Genomic DNA, 20561 nt, shown 5'->3' with positions numbered 1-20561 from the left:
CCATCCTCCTTTAAAAACCTACAACATGTAATAAAATGTATTTTTAAAATGACCTTTATCTTCTTTTTGAAAATAAAAAGTTTGATTACATGTGTCTTTACTTTTATTAAAATGTGTTTTAATACTTCCCCTGAAAAATACTTCCCTTGTAATTTTTTAAGAGAGGCAAAGTCAATAAAATCTTAAGATTTTCGGGAGACAAAGGGAGTATTTGATATCATAAAGTAATAATTAGAATACATACCTGCACCATTGACAATTCCTCCCTCTGATAAAATAAAAGCTGCAGTAAGAGGACAGGGTACACCATACTCGATATCATCTGTAAAAAAAAATGTTGTCCTTAAAACCTTAATTTTCAAGTAGATGACGGGAATGCACTGCAAAGTTTAATAGGATGCAGTATATATTTGAAACTTCAAATAGTAAATCTGAAGAAATACTAAAGACCTAGTGGATATTGGCTGTATGATAAAAAAAATTAAAGACAATTTTAGTAAATCAATAAAAGAACATGAATGATCTTGTTCTTCTATTTCATGGATAAATCAACAAGTATTTTGGCAAAATAAAAACTTTAAAGACAACAAAAGAACATGAAAACTTCAGACAAAGTACTTCAAATACTGTATATCTATTTTTTTTTTTTATTAACAAAAACTTTATTTTCGCGTAATTGAACGAGGCATTCTGATTTCGAAAATTTCATTCTCGCGAGTATTTTTTTTTTTATTTTATATGGATTATATAGCGAGGACCAGAATTCGTGATTTTTTTTCCCCGATTATGAAAAGCTAATACCTATCTCGCAAAAATAACGTGTCACCAAAATTTGGTGATGTACACTATCGGAAAAAAAATCATAAAACCACACACTAGTTTGATAAAAAAAATTCTTTATGGTGTAACTTTTTCAAAAGATTTACCGATACAATGCTTTAATCGAGAGTATCGATTAGAGTAGTAATGCTTGAATGCTGTTATTTTCCCGCAAATCACCACCGCAACATTTTCATCAATGCCTGGATGTTTTGCATATTCTGAAACACATAATTCATACATACAAGAAATTATATACATAAGAGATAATGTATTACACTTTTTAATTGATAGAAAAGAGCTTATTTGGGCTGAGCGGAGTTTCAAGCTTAAAATTTCCTATTAATGTGTGAGCTGCACAAAGAAATTGTTTCCTCGTTGTTCACCTGTTTATGGATTTTACGTCTCCCAACTTATTCAATACTCATGAGCATGATTTGAGCACGATCAATTTTAAACCGAGGCGAGCTACTGAAAAATAAGTTAATCTTACAGATATTTCCCAACATCATTTAAAGTCAGCATTTTTATCGTCGCTATTATGACCTTGCTAACAAATATAACAAATCACTGGGTCGCATTTTGACCTACGTGTTTCATACCAATTGTAAGGTTTTTGTTTTTATACTTAATTTTACTACGGAATGTTCCGTCTAGCTGATCAATATATAGGGCTCACAGGGGGTGTCGCCGGTCAACAGGGGATGCTTTCTCCCCCAAAGCACCTGATCCCACCTCTGGAATTTCCGCGGGTCCGTTTTTATGCCATGTTCACAATTTTTATTGTTTATAGATTTTGTTTTTAATCACTGTCCGTTATCTTCACCTTTTGCATCATTTAATCCTCAAGTAAGAATATATCAACCATACATCAATCCCTATGAGGTGGCAGGGGGGATGTAGTTAAAGTTTAGACATGTTCTTGACCATTATGGTTTCAGAGCTCCTTCGTCACAAAACCCTGGGCAACACGGGACCAGTGATTAAGAAAATGAACTAAATCATTGTATCAAATGTACCATCCATGATAGTGAAGAAAGTTTCTTTCATTTGTATGAACCCCTCTTCTCCCACATTGGAGGACGTGTCTAGTATAAATATATTGCATGCCCCTCTCCCTTGTTGATACCTTCGTTCACGATCTACAACAAATTATTTCAGATTATGTCATTATCTACATCACAAAAAAGTAAATTAAAGAGGTTTTTATCTAATGTTGTTTTGAACATACTTTTTATCGCATCGATATATGATTGCTGTCGCCAAAATTGTTGTGCACTCTCCAAAGCGTAGTCCATGATTGTGAAGAAACATGTATTTGATACGCAGGATAAACAGTTATAAGTAATCTAGAGATTTATTGCTATCGTTTCCCATATACCTATCTGAACATACATTGATAAATGGATTTTCAGAATAAACACAAGTACAACAAGGACGGATAATATATCTTTCCGGCATAATTCTAATATGATTATTTTTAGCCTTATTTCCTGTTCCTTCATATTTTAGGGAGGGGGTTAACTGTTTAATTACTATTATTACCTAAATGTTGTTTTGTTTGTTTGCTTGCGTTTCTTCGAGAATTTTACACATAAGGAAGGCACCATTTGCCATTGGACGGCTCATACGACCTTTGAGCAGTTAGGGGTCATTTTTGTGCCAGCACCTACTGCGACACAGAATCTCGGTTTACGCGGTCTATTCCGAAGAAACAGTCTCCACATCATACAGTGGATTCGAACCCGCGACATGTTATTTTATTAGTGGTGGAATATGCATTTCAAAATAAAAACCACATTGCAAATTGAAATAATGCTCAGAGTTGATTTGTCTGTCCTATATAATATTTGTCACAGGTTGGGCATGTTGCATAGTAAATTAAAATTTGAAGATTTACAATTCATAGTGGTATTTGGTTTTAATCTTTCCCGTTTTTAAATGTAACCTGTTGGTCCTCCTGAATAAACTCACACGTGAAGCCAAATACCAGTATGAATTGTAAATCTACAAATTTGATTTATTGTGCATCATGCCCAACCTGTGGCAAATGTTATATAGGACAAACAAATCAACTCAACGCACGAGTGAGGGTTCACAAACACCATATCAGGGGCGAAACTGTCAGATTCACCCCCATGTTCAGAACATTTCCATGAGCGTGGTAAAGGAACATTTAAAATTTTCCCGTTTTTTATACATTTATAATTTTATTGTTTTTTAAAAATTTTTATTTTATAAACATAGAACTTTTCTTTTTATAAATTTTCAAATTAGTAAATATATCAATTTTATATTATTTCTAAATGTTAATATGCATTGTATTTTAACTGCATTGAAAAAGTGCAGTCGCTACCACAAACTTTGTTATGACTTCTTAATGCCTAATATTATCATGACGTCATTAGCATCACTGTTTGAAGAACCAAAATGGCTGAAAGCGCTAACAGTAGAAATTTTATTTCATTTGTCAAACTCCTGAAGATGAAAATCAAACCCGTAGAGCTTATTTCTGATTTGTGATTTGTTTGATACACGACTACGTGACTGTGTGGATTTATACTATCTATCTATTTTCCGTATATACTCGCCTATAAGTCGAATGTTTTGGGAGTTAAACTTTTGTCCAAAACTCTTTATCCGACTTATACTCGAGTTATACAAAGATTGGTTTTTAGTGGGTCAATCCTTCTAAATTAAAAAATACAACGGACTTAAAGGCGGACCGATCCTCTAATAAAACTAATGTCCAAATAACTGTATCTCACTTCCATTCTCAATGACCGTGTAGTGTAGGGCAGCGCCGCGAGAATCCCATCGGCTATCGAAAGCAAGTTTTTCGACTTGCCTAGATAGCCGAGCGGTCTAGCGCGCTGTTCCTGTACTGCTAGGAGACAGATTCCGAAGGTCGAGAGTTCAACCCCGGGCTGGGGCGGAAGTGGGTATCCTTATAAAAGTGAATTTCTTTGTGCTTTCTATATTAATATTTTCTTCACTTAGGGCAGTTATGTTAGTTTAAGAGTTGTTGTAAAAAGTGCTTTATAAATAAAAATTAATTTCATTACAACGTGTATTGGTAACGATCCTCTAATAAAACTAATGTCCAAATAACTGTGTCTCACTTCCATTCTCAATGACCGTGTAGTGTAGGGCAGCGCCGCGAGAATTCCATCGGCATCAAAAGCAAGTTTTTCGACTTGCCTAGATAGCCGAGCGGTCTAGCGCGCTGTTCCTGTACTGCTAGGAGACAGATTCCGTAGGTCGAGAGTTCAACCCCGGGCTGGGGCGGAAGTGGGTATCCTTATAAAAGTGAAATTCTTTGTGCTTTCTATATATATATATATATATATATATGTGTGTGTGTGTGTGTGTGAGGGTGTGTGTGTGTGTGTTAGGGTGTGTGTGTGTGTGTGTGTGTGTGTGTGTGAACTAGAATCATGTGATTCATGCAGAATAAAATATGATGATTATAAATCAATTCCAGGGTAACTCAGTAGATCTGCTTACAATGTTAGGCGTTACAGCGGAATGTTGACTTTTCGTCAATTAAAGATTCGTATATTCTTGATTGCTGTTTTTAAAGAGACTCAAGAATTATATGTATACCTATAGGCTGTATTCAAATGAATTTTTTGTGCCCCCCCCCCCGAAAAAAAATACTCTAGTAAATCAAAGATTCACAAATTATGAAAATTATCACAAAGTTTGCAAAACTATCACCGAAGTATAATAGTTATCACAATGGTTTCATCGCTGTCACTATAGTAAATCACTACCCATATAGTATCCAGTTTTGCAGATTTCTCTTATTTTCGCAAAGATATCTGTTGCTTTTTTTTATTTGTACTTTGTATGCAATGCTTTTTAAATTGATTTTTCATACTTTTAATGACTGCAAAGATATTCTATACGGAAGCATATTAGTGTCAGGTAATATTTTTTTAACGTTGGTATAATTTTTACTTTAAAGTTAGCTTTTCCAACCTTAAAGTTGGTAATTCCAACTTTAAAGTCTGAATAACCAACTTAAAAAAAATTACATGGCACTAAAACGCTTCCGTAATTCTAGAGTGAAAAATCTCTCATTCGAGGGTTATTTTGAGTAGAGTTTTAAAAAAAAAAATGGGCACAAGAAGCTGTTCCAAAATATATTAATAACAACGGCGCAATAAAGAATGTTGTAACTCAGCATCTTATTGTAGTTATAATTTCATGGTCCATGCATAATATACATGTATAATATAATTTTAAAAAAGCTCTAATTAATGAGCAATATTACATAAGTTGTCAGAAAGAAAAATTACTCGCTGAAATTTTAGTCCAAAATCAAAGATAGTAAGGTTGAATAAAACTTTTATTATACATGTAGTTGAAAATGATGCCGTAGTAATAAAGAAAGCAAATTATGGAAATAGTTGTGAAGATAAAATCATGATACTGTAGTATATATATTGATTTTTTCGTGGCAGTAAACAACAAAAATTAAACCCCAACTTCTTGTTACTGCAAAAGAGACCTAATGATTTAGGACAAAAAGGTGAAAAATCATGTTCCATCCTTTTCTTTCTTCAGTCATCCAATTTTTTCTTTGTCCTTAAGTGGGGAATGTACATGTAAATTTCTTGAGTTCGCTATCTTGCCTGAGGTGCAGATCTTTTATGAACTATTCTTACACTAATTATTTGAACTAGGGGGATACGTACATTGAAAAAAAAATCAGGAAATTCATAAGTTTTACAATCTATGAGTTAATTCAGCAATAATGTGTAGTCTGTATATTGGGCAGTTACTAAAATTTAGCCTACACTTTTCGTACCCAAACAGATACTCTGTCAGGTACTGTTTGAAAACGGTTATCAGGGAATACCAAATAACAGTATTTAGAGACATAACGAATGATGTGTAGAGGATTGGATTTTGGAAAGAAAACATCTCCGCATTAGACAGGAAAAACTCGTGTTAACTGATGTTAGTAGATCTAAATAAAAGGACCATCGAATCTTAAGATTGATGTTACAAAGATTTACCCCTTGGACGATATACCATCTAATCTGTTTTACCTCCTGACACATTTGAATGCCCACTTTGAACCCACTGCTGAAAAGAATTCGAAAGGATACATTATGGAGAACAGTGGCATAGTTGAATTTTAATGAACACACGCGCATGCATGTGTACTTCGTTCTAACGTTCTAATTTGTTAGAACAATAATCCCTGGCCTATAACTTCTTTATATTTTGACATTTTTTTAAAAATTAAATATAAAATCAAACATTATAAAATCCTACAATGTGATCGATATTGAAATTCTAAATTTGTGAAAACAAGTGCATGCATGTCTGCTGTGATTTAATTGTCTGAAATTTTACATTGCTCTAACTTCCTTATATTTCAACAAAGTAGGATGATTTTTCTAATTTATTTTTAAACCATTAAGAAATTAAAATGTCTATATTTACTACTGGAAGGCAACTGTATTACTAAAAAATTGATTTTGAAATTGACCAGCCATTCCGTTGCCATGGAAACCGTCTTCAAACACTTTGACCTGCAGGCCTGTAATCTGCCTTTTACTGTCATTTAATGAAAAAGTTAAAGATAATGAGCAGTAATCGTTCTAAAAGAAACCCTACAAACAAAACAAATCTGTGAACAGGGCATAAAACACTTTACTCCGGAAATTCCAGAGATTGAATTAGGTACCTAGAAGAAATTAGCATCCCATGTTGACCGATACCTTTGTATTGATTGGGCAGACGGAATATTTCTTTGTCAAATTTAGTATAAAGGTCTATCAATTGTTATAAAATATGTTAGTTCAAAATACAACCTATCGATAGGTTATATTTGCTAACAATGTCGTTATAACGATCATAGAGATCATAGAATTAACAAAATGCTGACCTAAAATTGTTGAAATCCCTGTATCATCAATTTATCTGTCAATAGCCTGTTTCTGTTTAAAAATTGATCGTACTCAGAGCCTGCCATTAAGGACATACGCAACATAGTTTGATCTTTATTGTCTTTTTCCTTGGAGTTGAAGAGTTCCAATACTTAAGGAACTGTGTGCAACATTTTAATGTCTATATATGCTGTTGTACACTTCTTCTGAAACAGGTTTTGATAAACATAACATTAAGAATATATGTTTAGTAATTTTTGTATATTTTTCTTTGAATTATACAAGAATTTCCATCAATTGATATCTTTTCTAAACCCCTGGTAATGCATGCTGATTTTTTGTCTATGAACATCTGATGGCACCATAATCTTAAATTAAGAATATCTTGAAAAATTATCATTAGGTAAAGTACGTTGCGTACGTCCTTAATTATCGAATAGGATTGGAGACGTAAACGCCATATGAATATTGCTAAAAAAATAAGGAAAGCTGACTTTAAAAAAAAGCTGAAGTCCTCTCGTATGTCATGCAGTTAAGTTGTATGTTTACTATTATCGTCTTTTTAGCCTGATTCAGTAAAACATCCAAATATGAAACAGATGGGACAGAGTCGTGGTGTCTTTTAATTCATGTTCACAGGGATATATCGAGTCATAATATGAATGGAAGAAACTATAATTATTATTTGATAAAACGTTGTCGACATATCTCAATTTCGAGATGAAGGCGGCCATAGCAAGTGTTTTCTTCTTCTCATGTTGAAGATTTTTAATAAATTCTGCTTCATAGGAATATAAAACTGGTAATAAAGGAGCAAAATTAGTTTGTTGGAAGACTTGGTCTTAGATGTTGTCAACAGGGGACTCCAGCAACCTTTTAATGTCAATTACTGAGTACTTGTAGAATCCGGTTAATTTCAAACAGGGTAACTAACAGATGACCGATCAAAAGATATGAACATTTCGAGTTCCATTTTTTGGTGAAGCAGTTGCCTATGATGTCAAAAAGCCTGATCTTTAATTTATCGTGAGGAATGGTTGTATAAAGAGCAGAAAAGTCATGTTTTGTTGCTATTGATGTTTGAAAGGCTTTAATTTTTTTAATTTTCAAAAGTCCGTTGTGAGTTGTTTTAGAATCCACATTTGATTTAAGCCATTTCTTGAATTTGTTGCACCAAAATTTTATGCAAAATTTACATAAATGACAAGAGTAATGCCCCTTTTCTGTAGTAGTTTTCGTAGGAAAATAATGCATTCATTCCACTCATCCGAATTTAAACGTTTGATAATGTCCGAATCCGTCTGATTCTCCGCGTAGTGTTCTTTTTTCTATGCATATTCCTGCATTAGGAATGCATTAGCCTTCATCCACAGGAGCCCTCCATCTTATACATGTAAATGCATAATTACAAAGAAACAACAGGTATTTCCACTCTGCCACTATTGTGACTTTATTAATTAATTCCAATTTAGATTACGTATAGTGATGTAGATCACAATAAATGATTATGTTACAATTACCTTATTAAATAATTGATATACAATTATGCATCTCTGATTATGTATATTATGTAACCCTTAATATTTAATTTTTTTTATCTTTGATGTGATTACATAATTTCAACAACACCTAATCCTTCTAGTCTAAAACCGCCATGTTCTTGATTAAGTCTAATTACTCAAGTTTAGACCTCAAGGAGAAAATAAATACAGCACTGGTAAAAAAAACTTAAAATTGTGAAATTGCAGATATACCAAACAAGACTTACTTTTGCAGGGAAAGGCATATGCCCTGCAAACCTCAGTCTTGTATCAAAACATTACTCATGATCGTTAAGAATACACATATGCCCCACCTAAAACGTACATGTGTCCTTGAAAGAAAAATGATTTTAAAGAAAGAAGTTAGCTTAAAATAAGTCCCCGTAACTACAGAATGCAATTGACGTCACAATCACTGTTACTATGATATTGTTGTGTATACATTTTTGTACAGCTTCTGAAGATTGAAAATGAAAGCGCTAAAGCTTTACGGTGTTTTCTTTTCCTATTATATATATATATATATATATATATATATATATATATATATATATATATATATATATATATATATATATATATATATATATATATATATATACATGTGTATATATATAGATATATATATATATATATATATATATATATATATATATATATATATATATATATATATATATATATATATATATATATATATATATATATATATATATATATATATATATATATATATATATATATATATATATATATATATATATATATATATATATATATATATATATATATACGAGGGTTGTCCAAAAAGTTCGTGAACAACGGCGTTTTTGTCAAAATGAATGGTTCAAGATGCACTTATTGTATACCAAAATATTAGTTATGAAAATAAAAGTCAGAGTAGTTTGGTCTTTATTGTTTGAACTTAATGTTTTTGTAAAAATCGCGGTCATTTAAGGTCGCAGATAGTGCGCACGGACCAAGGTTAAAATGCCATACACTTTTAAATGAAGTGTCTGATTAAAATGATTGTTTTTTTTTATAAAACAAGTCAAATCTTAATAAAAAATAAGTATATCGCACACAAAGCGGTTATCGTCATTTTTTGATATCTTTAGTATCGCTTACTAATTAGACAGTGAGAATATTAAGCGAAAACCTCAAGAAATGTGTTTCAAAAATTGACAGAAAAAGCGACGTCGGCAATCCGAACGGAACAGCGCTCAGTCATACAATTATGTTTAATATGGTTGAAACGACGTCAGACACAAAATATTTATACAACTTGAAATTAATGGAATATATTTAGTTCATTGATTTGTAATTGGTATATACGATTTTTCAACGGTGTGTTAAATTTCGGAGACACTACAAGAAGAGGAAAACCACTGTTATTTGATGAAAAAAAAAGATATCCCTATTAATGACGTTGTTATAAATCTAGCGCCGTCGGACTGGACTGTGCAGCCTGTGTATACGAAGTTTTTATATTGGTTACGCTCGTAAATTATTGAATTGTTTTGAACTTCAAAAATTAAATCAATTATGGTCTATACATAAATATGATTGCACACACTTGGCAGTGTGGCATAATAAAGAAAATTAGCGTGTGTCCATGAACATGTGATAAAAATTCAATCACATAAATCCATATTTTTGACGTTATCATGAAATTAACGTTACGTCAGACTTGGCCGTGCTGGTTGCATATACAAAGTATTTACACCTATAACGTTCATAAAATAGTATGCATTGTTTTAATTTTTTATATATTTACTAAATCATGGTCTATACATGTATTAAGATATTATCGTACACGTTTGCCATTACGGACTTTATTAAGAAAATTAAGCATTTGTCCACAAACTTCTGGACAACCCTCCTACATATATATAAGAGATAACAGACTTTATTTAAAAATATTATTTTTATAAATGTATACTTTATATCACATCATAATTCGTCATAGTTATCTTGTACACAATATTCATTCAGTCCCATTTCCATGACACTTCATTTATCTCCTTGGATCGAATGTTGATTTGCTTGTTTTTGGACATCACCACTCTGTATCTAATTGTGAGGAGAACACAAAAGAACAAATTTTATTTAAAAAAGACACAAAAGTTTTCAAAAAATTGTCATTCTGCATTTAAAATAACTAGGAATTACCAAGCATGACCTAAAACCTTACGTTTGACCTGCCATTTTTATGAGAACCGTGCAGTGTTGATTTCTATCATAATTCCTGTTAATTGTATCGTTGACCTGATCAGAATATGGATTCCACTTTCCAGAAGCATCTTTCCATATCCAAATCCGCTTTAAACCATCTACATGTAGATTCTTCCTACATCTCGATTCTGTCCTGCATGCGTATGGTTCTGAGGTGTGTTCAGCTGATTTTAGGAAATTTTCGATGGAAATATTTTATTTTACCCCATGTATCCAACACAATATCAGAGTTGAGTGTAATTATTCGTTTTCAAATATTGATATCACAATCTTTATACTTTTTTGAAGCACAGAACAATGGTAAGCTTTGTCTTTATAATTACACAATGTATTGTGATCAAAGAGACAACTTACTTCTGAAAGATTTTTTTCCATCTGTATAGGGATCACTGAATGATTAAAAAAAGAAAGAAGATACAATACATGTATCTATTCACATGAAAGGTTTGATACCTTGACCTAGCCTTATATTTCCAGAATAGAGACTTACCAAAGTTGTACATCGTACTTTCCTTCATAACCAAACCTGTAATTACTTCTTACTGAATTGGGCCATCTCACCTTAAAGAAGAAATATGCTGTTTGGATGATTAATAATAGATATGCTGTTTGAATGATTAATAATAGAATTTAACTGCATATTTGAATTGACATACTTCAAATGTTTAGACTAATGCTTAGAAAAATTTAATCAACGATCTAACTTTAGAATATTGAAAGCATAGTAAAAAAAATAGCTTGATTTATCCCTTCAAGAATTTTTAACTCATATTGAGACGTCACCAATTGCTTATGGATGGATGCGAATTTAGACATGACCATTAAGCAGTGAGGAATCTTTCTTGTCCCCATGAAGCAAGGATCATATATCTTTACTCTGAGACTTCGAGAGCGTAACGCTTAAAACCACTGTGCCACGAAGGCGACTGTAATAACTTTGCAAAACATGCAGGGCGAACGGCAAACTGAAAACTGCATATTCGACAAGAAAACCTTCCCAGAATTCCTTCACTTTTACAATCCTATGCGATAATGGCGAATAGCAGCTGTGCTATATATAGTTTCGTGAAGATTTTGTTTTTAACGGAAACAAATAATACTTGCATCTGCTGTTAAAAAGTCGATGCCTTTCGTTGAAAAAAGCTATTTTTTAAAACTTCGTTATGGAAAAACTAACGCATGACGAAAAGTGTAGACAGAATACATCCAGTCCCTACCTTCCTGTGTATCTAGTGCTGAAAAGGCTGATAGAAAGAACCAGCATAATTGTAGATCTTAAACATAATTGCTTTCGCCCAAACGAATAATAAATTATTGCAAGAGCATAAATCATTGTTAATATTTACATAAATAGTTGAGTTGTTTGTCACTCTATACACCATGCCAACGGTACCGGACCCTCCATCTTGATTGCCCCATTTCCAGTCAGGTCCTATATATGAGAATAAATGTAATGATCATCAGCATAAACTAAAGAATAAAATGCCTTTTATGTTTGTCAGTACGGGAATTTATGTTGCAGAAAAAAATGCATAACCGCGTAAGCTTTATGTACGTTTCATTGATGGAAGAGCCACTGCTCAGGAAATTTGATATGCTGAGTGGTGTTTACAGACTAATAATCGACTATGGTCTTCTTAAGGAATAAAGGAGATATATTAAGTGGGTGTAAATGTATGTATAAAGGAAAATCTTGAAAATTACTTTTATTTAAAAAAAAATGGTGTACCTCTCTGAACAAGACACCCCGGAGCAATTATTTCGTTGCCGCATAAAATTCTTGGTTCATCGCAAACCTCTACGTCAGAAAATCTGTCCCCATATCGATAATTAAATGTCAGACCGTGATCCCAGCAAACGTACAACCAACCAGCTAAATTAGTGAAGTGGTATGCTTTTATATGGTAAGATGTTCCTTAATTGTTAAAATATTCGTAGGAAGTAGAAAAGCAATATTTTTAAATCTTGACCTCTTCAATTAATAAATTTGTTTTCGTAGCGTTTGCCTTGGGGAAAACTGATTAGATCAACTTATACAATCATACAAAACATTAACAGGATCAAAATAATTAATGGATTAAAATATTTTGCTTTTTGAATTTCATAATAAAATTAAAGAGTTTTGAGAGAGAGAGAGAAGCCAATGCGCTTTTCCTTTGTTTTATACAGGTTACATGTAGATGCTATAGGCTAGTTCCTCTTCAGTTATCAAGGAGGTTAACTGATCAAATAAACGTAAAAGCCATGCACTGGATGTATCACTTTTTGTTTCAAGAGGGCTGGGTGGTTGTGGCCATTTTCAGACTATATTGATCTCCTTTAGAAGAAGAGCTCCATATAAAGATATACAAAAATGATCAAATTTTAAAACTGAAATGTATTAAATTTTTGTTTGCCAAATGATAGTTGACAGCTTAAGATATCATTTCTAAAAAAAAATAAGTTATATCTGATGAATAATTTGTTGACCCCCCCCCCCCCAGCCTCCTTAAAAACTATCATTGGAATACGTAAAACGTAGTCTCTCAAAGAAAACATGAAAAGATCATTCTCCTTATATCACGGATGTGTTTGTTGTTTATTTGCCAAAGAATGTCTTCTTTAATCTGTTTAAACTTAACAAAAATAAAATAAGTCACGATACCATGGACAGAGTTTGCCCTACAGTGTATAAATAAAGGCAAGATTTTCTAAGTTGTGCTTTTCAATACATGTTAAACTATTTTTATCATAATAACCATTCAACAATGAATGCCCAGTTACAGTGCCTGGTCCCATTGCGTCTTGGTTCTTCCAAATCCAAGTTAGACCTCTCTTAACTCGGGTTCCCAAGGGAGGCATACTGGCGTCTAGCTCTTGGTAATGTTCCTCGTCATCAATGTCGTCATCGGAGGCAATTTCTAATATGTCTGATATGAAAGTGTGTCTACGACGAAAAATTTCTAACATCTGATCCTATAATACAAACACGTTTATTGAACAAACGAAGAGAATATACGGAAGCGCATTAGTGCCACGTAATATTTTTTTCTAAAACTGGTAATTCCAACCTTAATTTTGGCTTCTCAAATTTTAAAGTTGGCTTTACCAACTTTAAAGTTGGTAATTCTAACTTTAAAATTGTTCACCTTTAATATAGGGGATGAATCAACACTATATTACATGCTACAAATACAACAGAACTAAATGTATCAATTCTGTAACTATGTAAAAACACAATGAAATAATTCCCTCTTTTCATCATAATTTCACAATAACTTTGGTAGTTCCAACCTAAAAGTAAAAATTACCAACTTAAAAAAAAATATTAGGCACTAATACGATTCCGTAAGAATATTATTTAACTGTAGATAAATTTGTTTTCGAGTTAACTTTTTTTTGCTAGATAGTTATTTAGTACTTATAAGCGAGACAATTATTCACAAATTTGGATTAGGTTGTATATATATTTCATTTAATACTACTTATATACGCGGGGATAATTTTTTTTTCTGAGCGATTTTGCTAATGATGCGAAAATAAAGTTCTCGCGAATAAAAAAAAAACATTACACGAAACTATCGTTCATTAAGGTATAAACTTAAAATCAATTTTTCATTATCTTGCATTTTACAATAAATTTAAAAAATCACCAATGATTTTCTATGAACATATTATATTGTTTAATAACTCTTCGTGACGATATTATGTAGCAGATATTATTAATGATGCTTTATTTATTCCATTTTTTCCTACTATGTCAGTGTCATCAAAGCGTTTAAAAGCCCTCCTTCTTGATATGAAATGCAGAATCATTTCCTTTGTCATATTCTCTACGTCAGGGTAAATGACCGTAAGAAATGCCACTTCATTCTAAATTGCAAATATTTGAAATAAATTACAGTACATATTTAGGAAATTTAAAAACATCTTTATATATGATATGTCTAAGTAACCAGACAATGTCTGTAACATTACCACATATGTGCTGTAACGTGCAAACCGTCGGGCTTCGTGAGGATAAACAACTTTTCCACCATTTGATCTTGCTGACAAAGCTTCTAAAAATGTCTACGAGAAAAACTTGTAAAGTAGATATCTTGCTCTTTTGATTCATATTTTCCTCCATAATAGCATCTAATATCAAATAAAATATAAAGAATATTTTACCATATCTGGCCTTACGCCAATTGGGATGCAAAAAATTGGATGGACATGGCCAAGTTTAATTCCCACCTGCAAAGCTTGACATTTTGCCTGAATTTTATAATAAGTGAAAAAATATCATACTTCAACATGTAAAGCAAACATCTTTTACTCTTAATAATCTTAATTTTTTTTTAAAAGTTGTCATAAAACCTTACTATTTCTGTTTCAAAAAGCTCTGAATCATCAATTTCTCCCTTCATCCTCATGTCTGTGGGTCTTCCATCAGACATAACTACAATCCGGGCTCTTAAATGAAACTCGTGAATGACCCGAGTGTGACCTAGTATAGAAAAAAAAGAACCAAATATTGACTAATATACTATATTACCGTCACCATACATGTAGATGTGTGTGCCCATCATAATAAACCGGTCAATCAATTAAGGCTGATCGTTTTTATTATATGGATTTAGCTTTTTATTGAAATAATGAATGTTTTCCTTAATTTCAGACAAGTGAATATAGAATATCTCCAGAACCTCATGTATATACACGTAACATAAACTTGTATGCATTGAATACTTACTAGCACCCCCTTCGATGGCTCCTATAGAAAGCAGAAGTCCTGCAGCTAAGGGCGATAATCCTTCACACTCAACTCCATCTTCAAAATAATTTAAATAACGATTTTCATGACATACTAGTAATAGATTTAAGGTATCCGGTCTGTAGAAATCTCTGTTTTATTTCATACGAATACAATTAATCATGCATGAATATACAAGTGCACAAGTGCAAATTTAATATTTGAAGGTCTAAATGGAGAGTTAAAAAAATCTAATATAAATTTTGAAATATGGTGCATTAAGTTTTGTTTTGAAAGCCATGGGTGTTACCGAGAATTTGATTTGCAAAACAAAATGATAGTTTTATACATGTATTTGTTTATAAAATGATTAATATTTGTTATCGTATTTAGACATTAACCAATATAAAATGTTACTGGAGCTTAATTTCTCACGCCTCACTTTTCATCACTGTGACATCACATATAGATACATGTAAGATTGACAAGTTCACTCATCTCAGTAATTTTATACTTCAGCAATTGCATGTTACATAAATGTATCAATCTTTTTATAGCTATGACTGACAGTGTGGGTGGCCCTCAGAAGATGAACAACTTGTTGTATGTTGAAACACTACATGTAAGTCTACCATCGATAAATGAAAGGCGTTTAAAGGTATGAACAGTCTTATTAAATTATTTGGTACTTATATGTATATCAAATCTTGTGGTTTTAAAATCATTTATTTGTCAATTCGCTCGAGAAACAGTGTAAGAGAAATATTTGACTTTATGCAGTAGACGATGTTATCATGTTGGACAGAATTATCTCTGCTGCAAACTTTAATTTAAACATTAAGATGTAAAATGTATGTATGAAGCAATCACACAATAGTTTTTTTTTTTTCATTTTGAACATGAAATGTTCTATGCTGAAAAATCTAAGAATAATGGGTAATTGCTGGTGCTGATTTGTAAAGGTTTTATGAAGATGAGTCTGGCAGAGAACATTGCTGTGTCAGGGTCTACACTTTCTCATCTAGAGCTGATCTAACAGGGATGGGGGAAAATGGATTAACTTGTGTGTTTCTCCAAAAACCAGTGATGGCAAACCTAGAGTGACTGGAACATCTAAAGTTAAACAAAATGTTGTCCCAAAGTTGTGTGAATTTTTTGCTGCCACATGAACATGATGAATTTATCAATTTAACCTAAATTAATTAGTCTGTATTAAGGACCATCTACTAGTATCATACATACCAAATGAGATTAATCTACATTTATATTATTACAAGTATTATTTATCATGTAATTAAAATCATGTAATTTATTTTCTAAGTTATTTTGTATCATAGATTGTTTATCACTCTGCTTTGATACAATTATTGTCCCTTTTACTGTCAATTAATGTCTATTATTAAACCTGAATATTTATTTATTCTCCTGTGTTCATTTTAAAATTCTAGACATTACAAATTCAAAGAAACAAAACTTCAAGCGATTTCCATTTATATAAATCAATTTTGTACATTGAGTAATGAGATTCGTACATTTTTTTACTCCAAAAAATAATTAGTCTTGAAATATTTTAAGACATCTCTAATGCATCTATAAATAATTTCGTTTCAAAATGTTAATGGTCCATGTTAAAAGCATGTCTCAAGTGACATTTTGAACATAAAGATTTACTTTTACAAAAAAGGACTATTTTGTCACATGTTAAATAATTTTTTTCAATAACACTCATGCTATGGTTCTTTATCTAATATTCTTTAGTCTAATATAAAGATTACAATCAAAAAGTAATTCGTGTGTCATTATGCTGGAATTAAATTATTAGTCTAAGATAACAAATTCTGTAATTTTCTTTACATTTTAGTTTCCGTCAAGAGTTATCTTCCTCAAATGAGTCGTTGCCCATGATGACCTAATTTTTTTTATTTGGTATGACCCATATGTTAATTATAGAACTTAAAATCGTAGGGTTTCCAGGCATTAATTTTTATTTGTGCAACGGATACCTTTAATGCAATCGGTAAAATGCTTCAAAAAACATGAAACACATTACACATGCGCATTTACGACTCTATAAAAATATTTGATTCTACAGATTCTGTAGTTACTACATAAATGTATATATCACTACACTGGACCACTTACCCAAGCAATGAATAAGTTCATGATACTGATTCGTATAATAGTTTTGAAACTTCGTAGTCTGACCACACACAATAACTGCTACATTTTCATCTATATCAGGATGACGTGAATACTCTGAAAATATGTTACAGTAAGTAAACAACAATCAAATATTGCTTTATTTGCTGAAATTACACAGGAATACAACATATGATAGCAAAATGTAACAACGACTTTGAAGGGTCTAATTTTTTTTTTTATCAATGACAAAATATAGATACCCTCGATGATTGTTTTAAAAACATCTTTAAGTTCGTGGAAACCTTGCCCTTGAATGCTTGCAGATGTATCCAGAATAAAAATAACACAGGGCCCAACACCATACTGGGGCCTTAGCTGTCTATCTGGAATATATGAGTATATATCAATGTGAAGATCCTCAATATACACTATATTTTTGAATGTTTTGTCTCACACTGTTCAGCATTTCATGTAAATACCAAGACTATGAAGAACAAGCATGCTCCTAAAAAGATCTTCCTTTTTGTATCTTTTGATTTTTTTTCCAACAAGATCAGCCGAATGGAAGTCATTTAGGAGTTCCATACATAACGATGCAGGACAAGAAATGATAAGTTCCAGACTGACATGGAAATAAACATGAAAGGACGTCATTTTATGAGCACATCATATATGTACATTCAGTTTGTCCTAGAAATTAATGCGTGAAAGTTTGTGAAAATTGTTATTTGTTTACATTTTGGTTCGGAAACGTCAATAGCGATATATTTTCATGCAATTTTCACTTACCTTAATCTATTCATTGACGATAAACTAGCTTTAAAAAGCCAGATTTCTTAAGTATCATTAATCAATGAATCATACCATGATATGTAGATCATGAATACAGTGTACAATACTTTTCCTTTTTAACTCTACTTTAAACGATTATTTATACAGACATTAATATAAAATGTCTTAACATTCGGCTGCGCATACAATGTGTTTTTTCTGCAATCTAGGCAACAGTGAATTCCTGCATTAACAAATAAAGCATTTTTTGTGTTACACAATAAAGGCATAATGCTATTCTTTAAAGGAAATTTTATAAAAATCATGCAAATGCAACCAAAAAGTAAAACAGAATGTTGAATGTACAGTTTGTTACACGTACATCGGGAAGCCTTATGTTTTTTTTTTTTAATTTATTCTCAAATCTTTAAGGTACACTGTAGCTGGCTGATTTTTTGACGTCAAAATAGAATTTGATATTAAAAGCTTACCGTGTTTACAATATCAAAATACAAACCAATAACAAAATTATTTAGCAGTATAAAATGGAATATTAATTAAAGGTTGTAGTAATCTGTACATATATTTATTCAAATGTTATTAAAAGCAAGCTATTGACTTTTGAATTAATTAAGAGCTTCCTTTGTGCTGGAAAATGTGAGGCTAAAATGAATACAGTTCTTCAAAGTAAAATGCAACTATGTTGTCATTTTTCGCAAATACAATAGCTTGTATTATTAGTCAATTTGGCGGAGTTTTGAAATTGGCGCTGCAGAAATTCAGGAAAGCTGAAATCTGTTAATACAGTGAAAGACAGAGTCATTTCTTTCAGTGAGTTGAAATTGTGTATATACGATATAATACAAATATTATATACACGATATAAATATCTTTTATTTATTCTCATAAATTTAACAAAAACTGGTTGTTTCAGATTTCTTGACATTTTTGTATATGGACAGTTTTAAAAGAGGACAATCTTCACACATATTGTTTTTGCTTTAACACTGTAAGACATAGTGTATCTCCCGCCAATCTGATTAAAATAAAAAAAAAAATCGCAATGAAATTCTGATTGTCGCTTTAAGGGTACGGAACAAAGAACTTATTTCGATACGATAGTGTTTTCGCTAATTTCAGCCTAGTTTCATTTAATTTATTTGCTAACTGTAAATTCCCTTATTTAGGGGGTCATTTTTTCGGTTTGAGGTAAAATTTATGGTTCGAGGGGATTTGATTTCGTTGTTAAAGGAGAAAAAAATCACATTGAACTATGAAAAGTTAGCATTTCATGGAGGATATGAATTAGTGGGTACTCTTCATACCACGAAACCAACGAAAATAACCCCCCAGGACATTAGCGATTACACAGTATATGTCAAAGAAAAATGTTCACACAAATGACTACAAGCTTGTGGGATCAGAACAATTATTGAGGGAGAGGGCGTAGTAAGTTTTCAGAACTTGTGCTCAATCCCTTTGTAATTATAAATTACAATAAAATATGTTCAAATCTAAATCAACACTTACTGATTTGTGACTCTTGTTTAGCTTGAGCAAGCCAGTGTTCCTCTTCAATCAATCGTCCATTACAAAAAGTCATGATCAATTTTCTCCTATTTCTAAATATCTAGTCTCCTTCAATCTGTGAGGATTGTGATGATTTAACATTGTATGTATATTTTTGTGTTGTTATTTAATTAAATACTTTGTGTTCCTGATGCGAAGGAAGTATTTATAAAAATCGGATGTCTGAAGGAAGTATCAACACAGCCACGTTAATTTCCTAATAGTCCTTACTTGTTTAAAATACTTAATTATCCTTTTCATAATTTTGAAAATTCATGAACTGACACTAAGCATTGCTTATATACATATATATAAACTTGTTTAGCCATATTATTATTATTATTATTATTTTTTTTTTTTTTTGAAATAATGGCCTGCGCCATACTCCTCTTATATGCACAATATTAAAAGGGAAGTAAAGATGTTTGATAAATAAATTCTATTTCAACCCGAAATCTCACCGTGAAAATTTCTTGCTCTTTTAATAAGAGTCGAATAATTAAAATGGATAGTTAGTAAATGCATTGTTATCGATGATAAAAATAATTTAATTTTCAAGAAATAATTATTTCTTACATTATAAAAGGTGAAATTTAAATCAATGAAGTTACAAATAAAAAAAAAAGTCTTATTTTCGAAATTATTTCAAATCCAACTAAAGACATTAAACTTTCATTTTGAATCACTCTAACCTTTATCAGCCTGTTCTGTCTTTTGACTATGCAACCAAAACTATATATAACAAAATATATAATCTTTTTTGCAAGTACCGATCTGTTCATTTTGTTCAAACATCAGTAGGAAATCTCCTTAATTGTATTTTGTTTAACTTATAAAGTATATCATCCTATGAAATAGGTCCAC

The 20561-nt window shown here is 31.5% G+C and overlaps 1 protein-coding gene across 1 annotated transcript; it reads right to left on the bottom strand.

Moving 5' to 3' along the window:
* Nucleotides 1-10: 10 nt before the first annotated feature.
* On the bottom strand, nt 11-19731 carry LOC133178097 (uncharacterized). Its single transcript, XM_061312857.1, has 15 exons — nt 19659-19731; nt 17618-17740; nt 17358-17471; nt 15216-15293; nt 14845-14969; nt 14459-14551; nt 13240-13456; nt 12231-12374; nt 11848-11933; nt 10992-11062; nt 10856-10890; nt 1839-1961; nt 927-1040; nt 245-322; nt 11-18 (listed from the first exon to the last, which is right to left on the bottom strand). The coding sequence occupies exons 1-15, from the start codon at nt 19729-19731 to the stop codon at nt 11-13; spliced, it is 1482 nt and encodes a 493-aa protein (XP_061168841.1).
* Nucleotides 19732-20561: the final 830 nt, after the last annotated feature.

The sequence above is a fragment of the Saccostrea echinata genome, unplaced genomic scaffold, assembly GCF_033153115.1.
Source record: "Saccostrea echinata isolate AGI-Se365-2 ecotype Australia unplaced genomic scaffold, CSIRO_AGI_Sech_v1 ptg000002l, whole genome shotgun sequence".
NCBI classification, from domain to species: Eukaryota; Metazoa; Mollusca; class Bivalvia; order Ostreida; family Ostreidae; genus Saccostrea; species Saccostrea echinata.
Note: the sequence above shows the minus strand (reverse complement) of the source record. Positions and strands in the feature narration are given on the sequence as shown.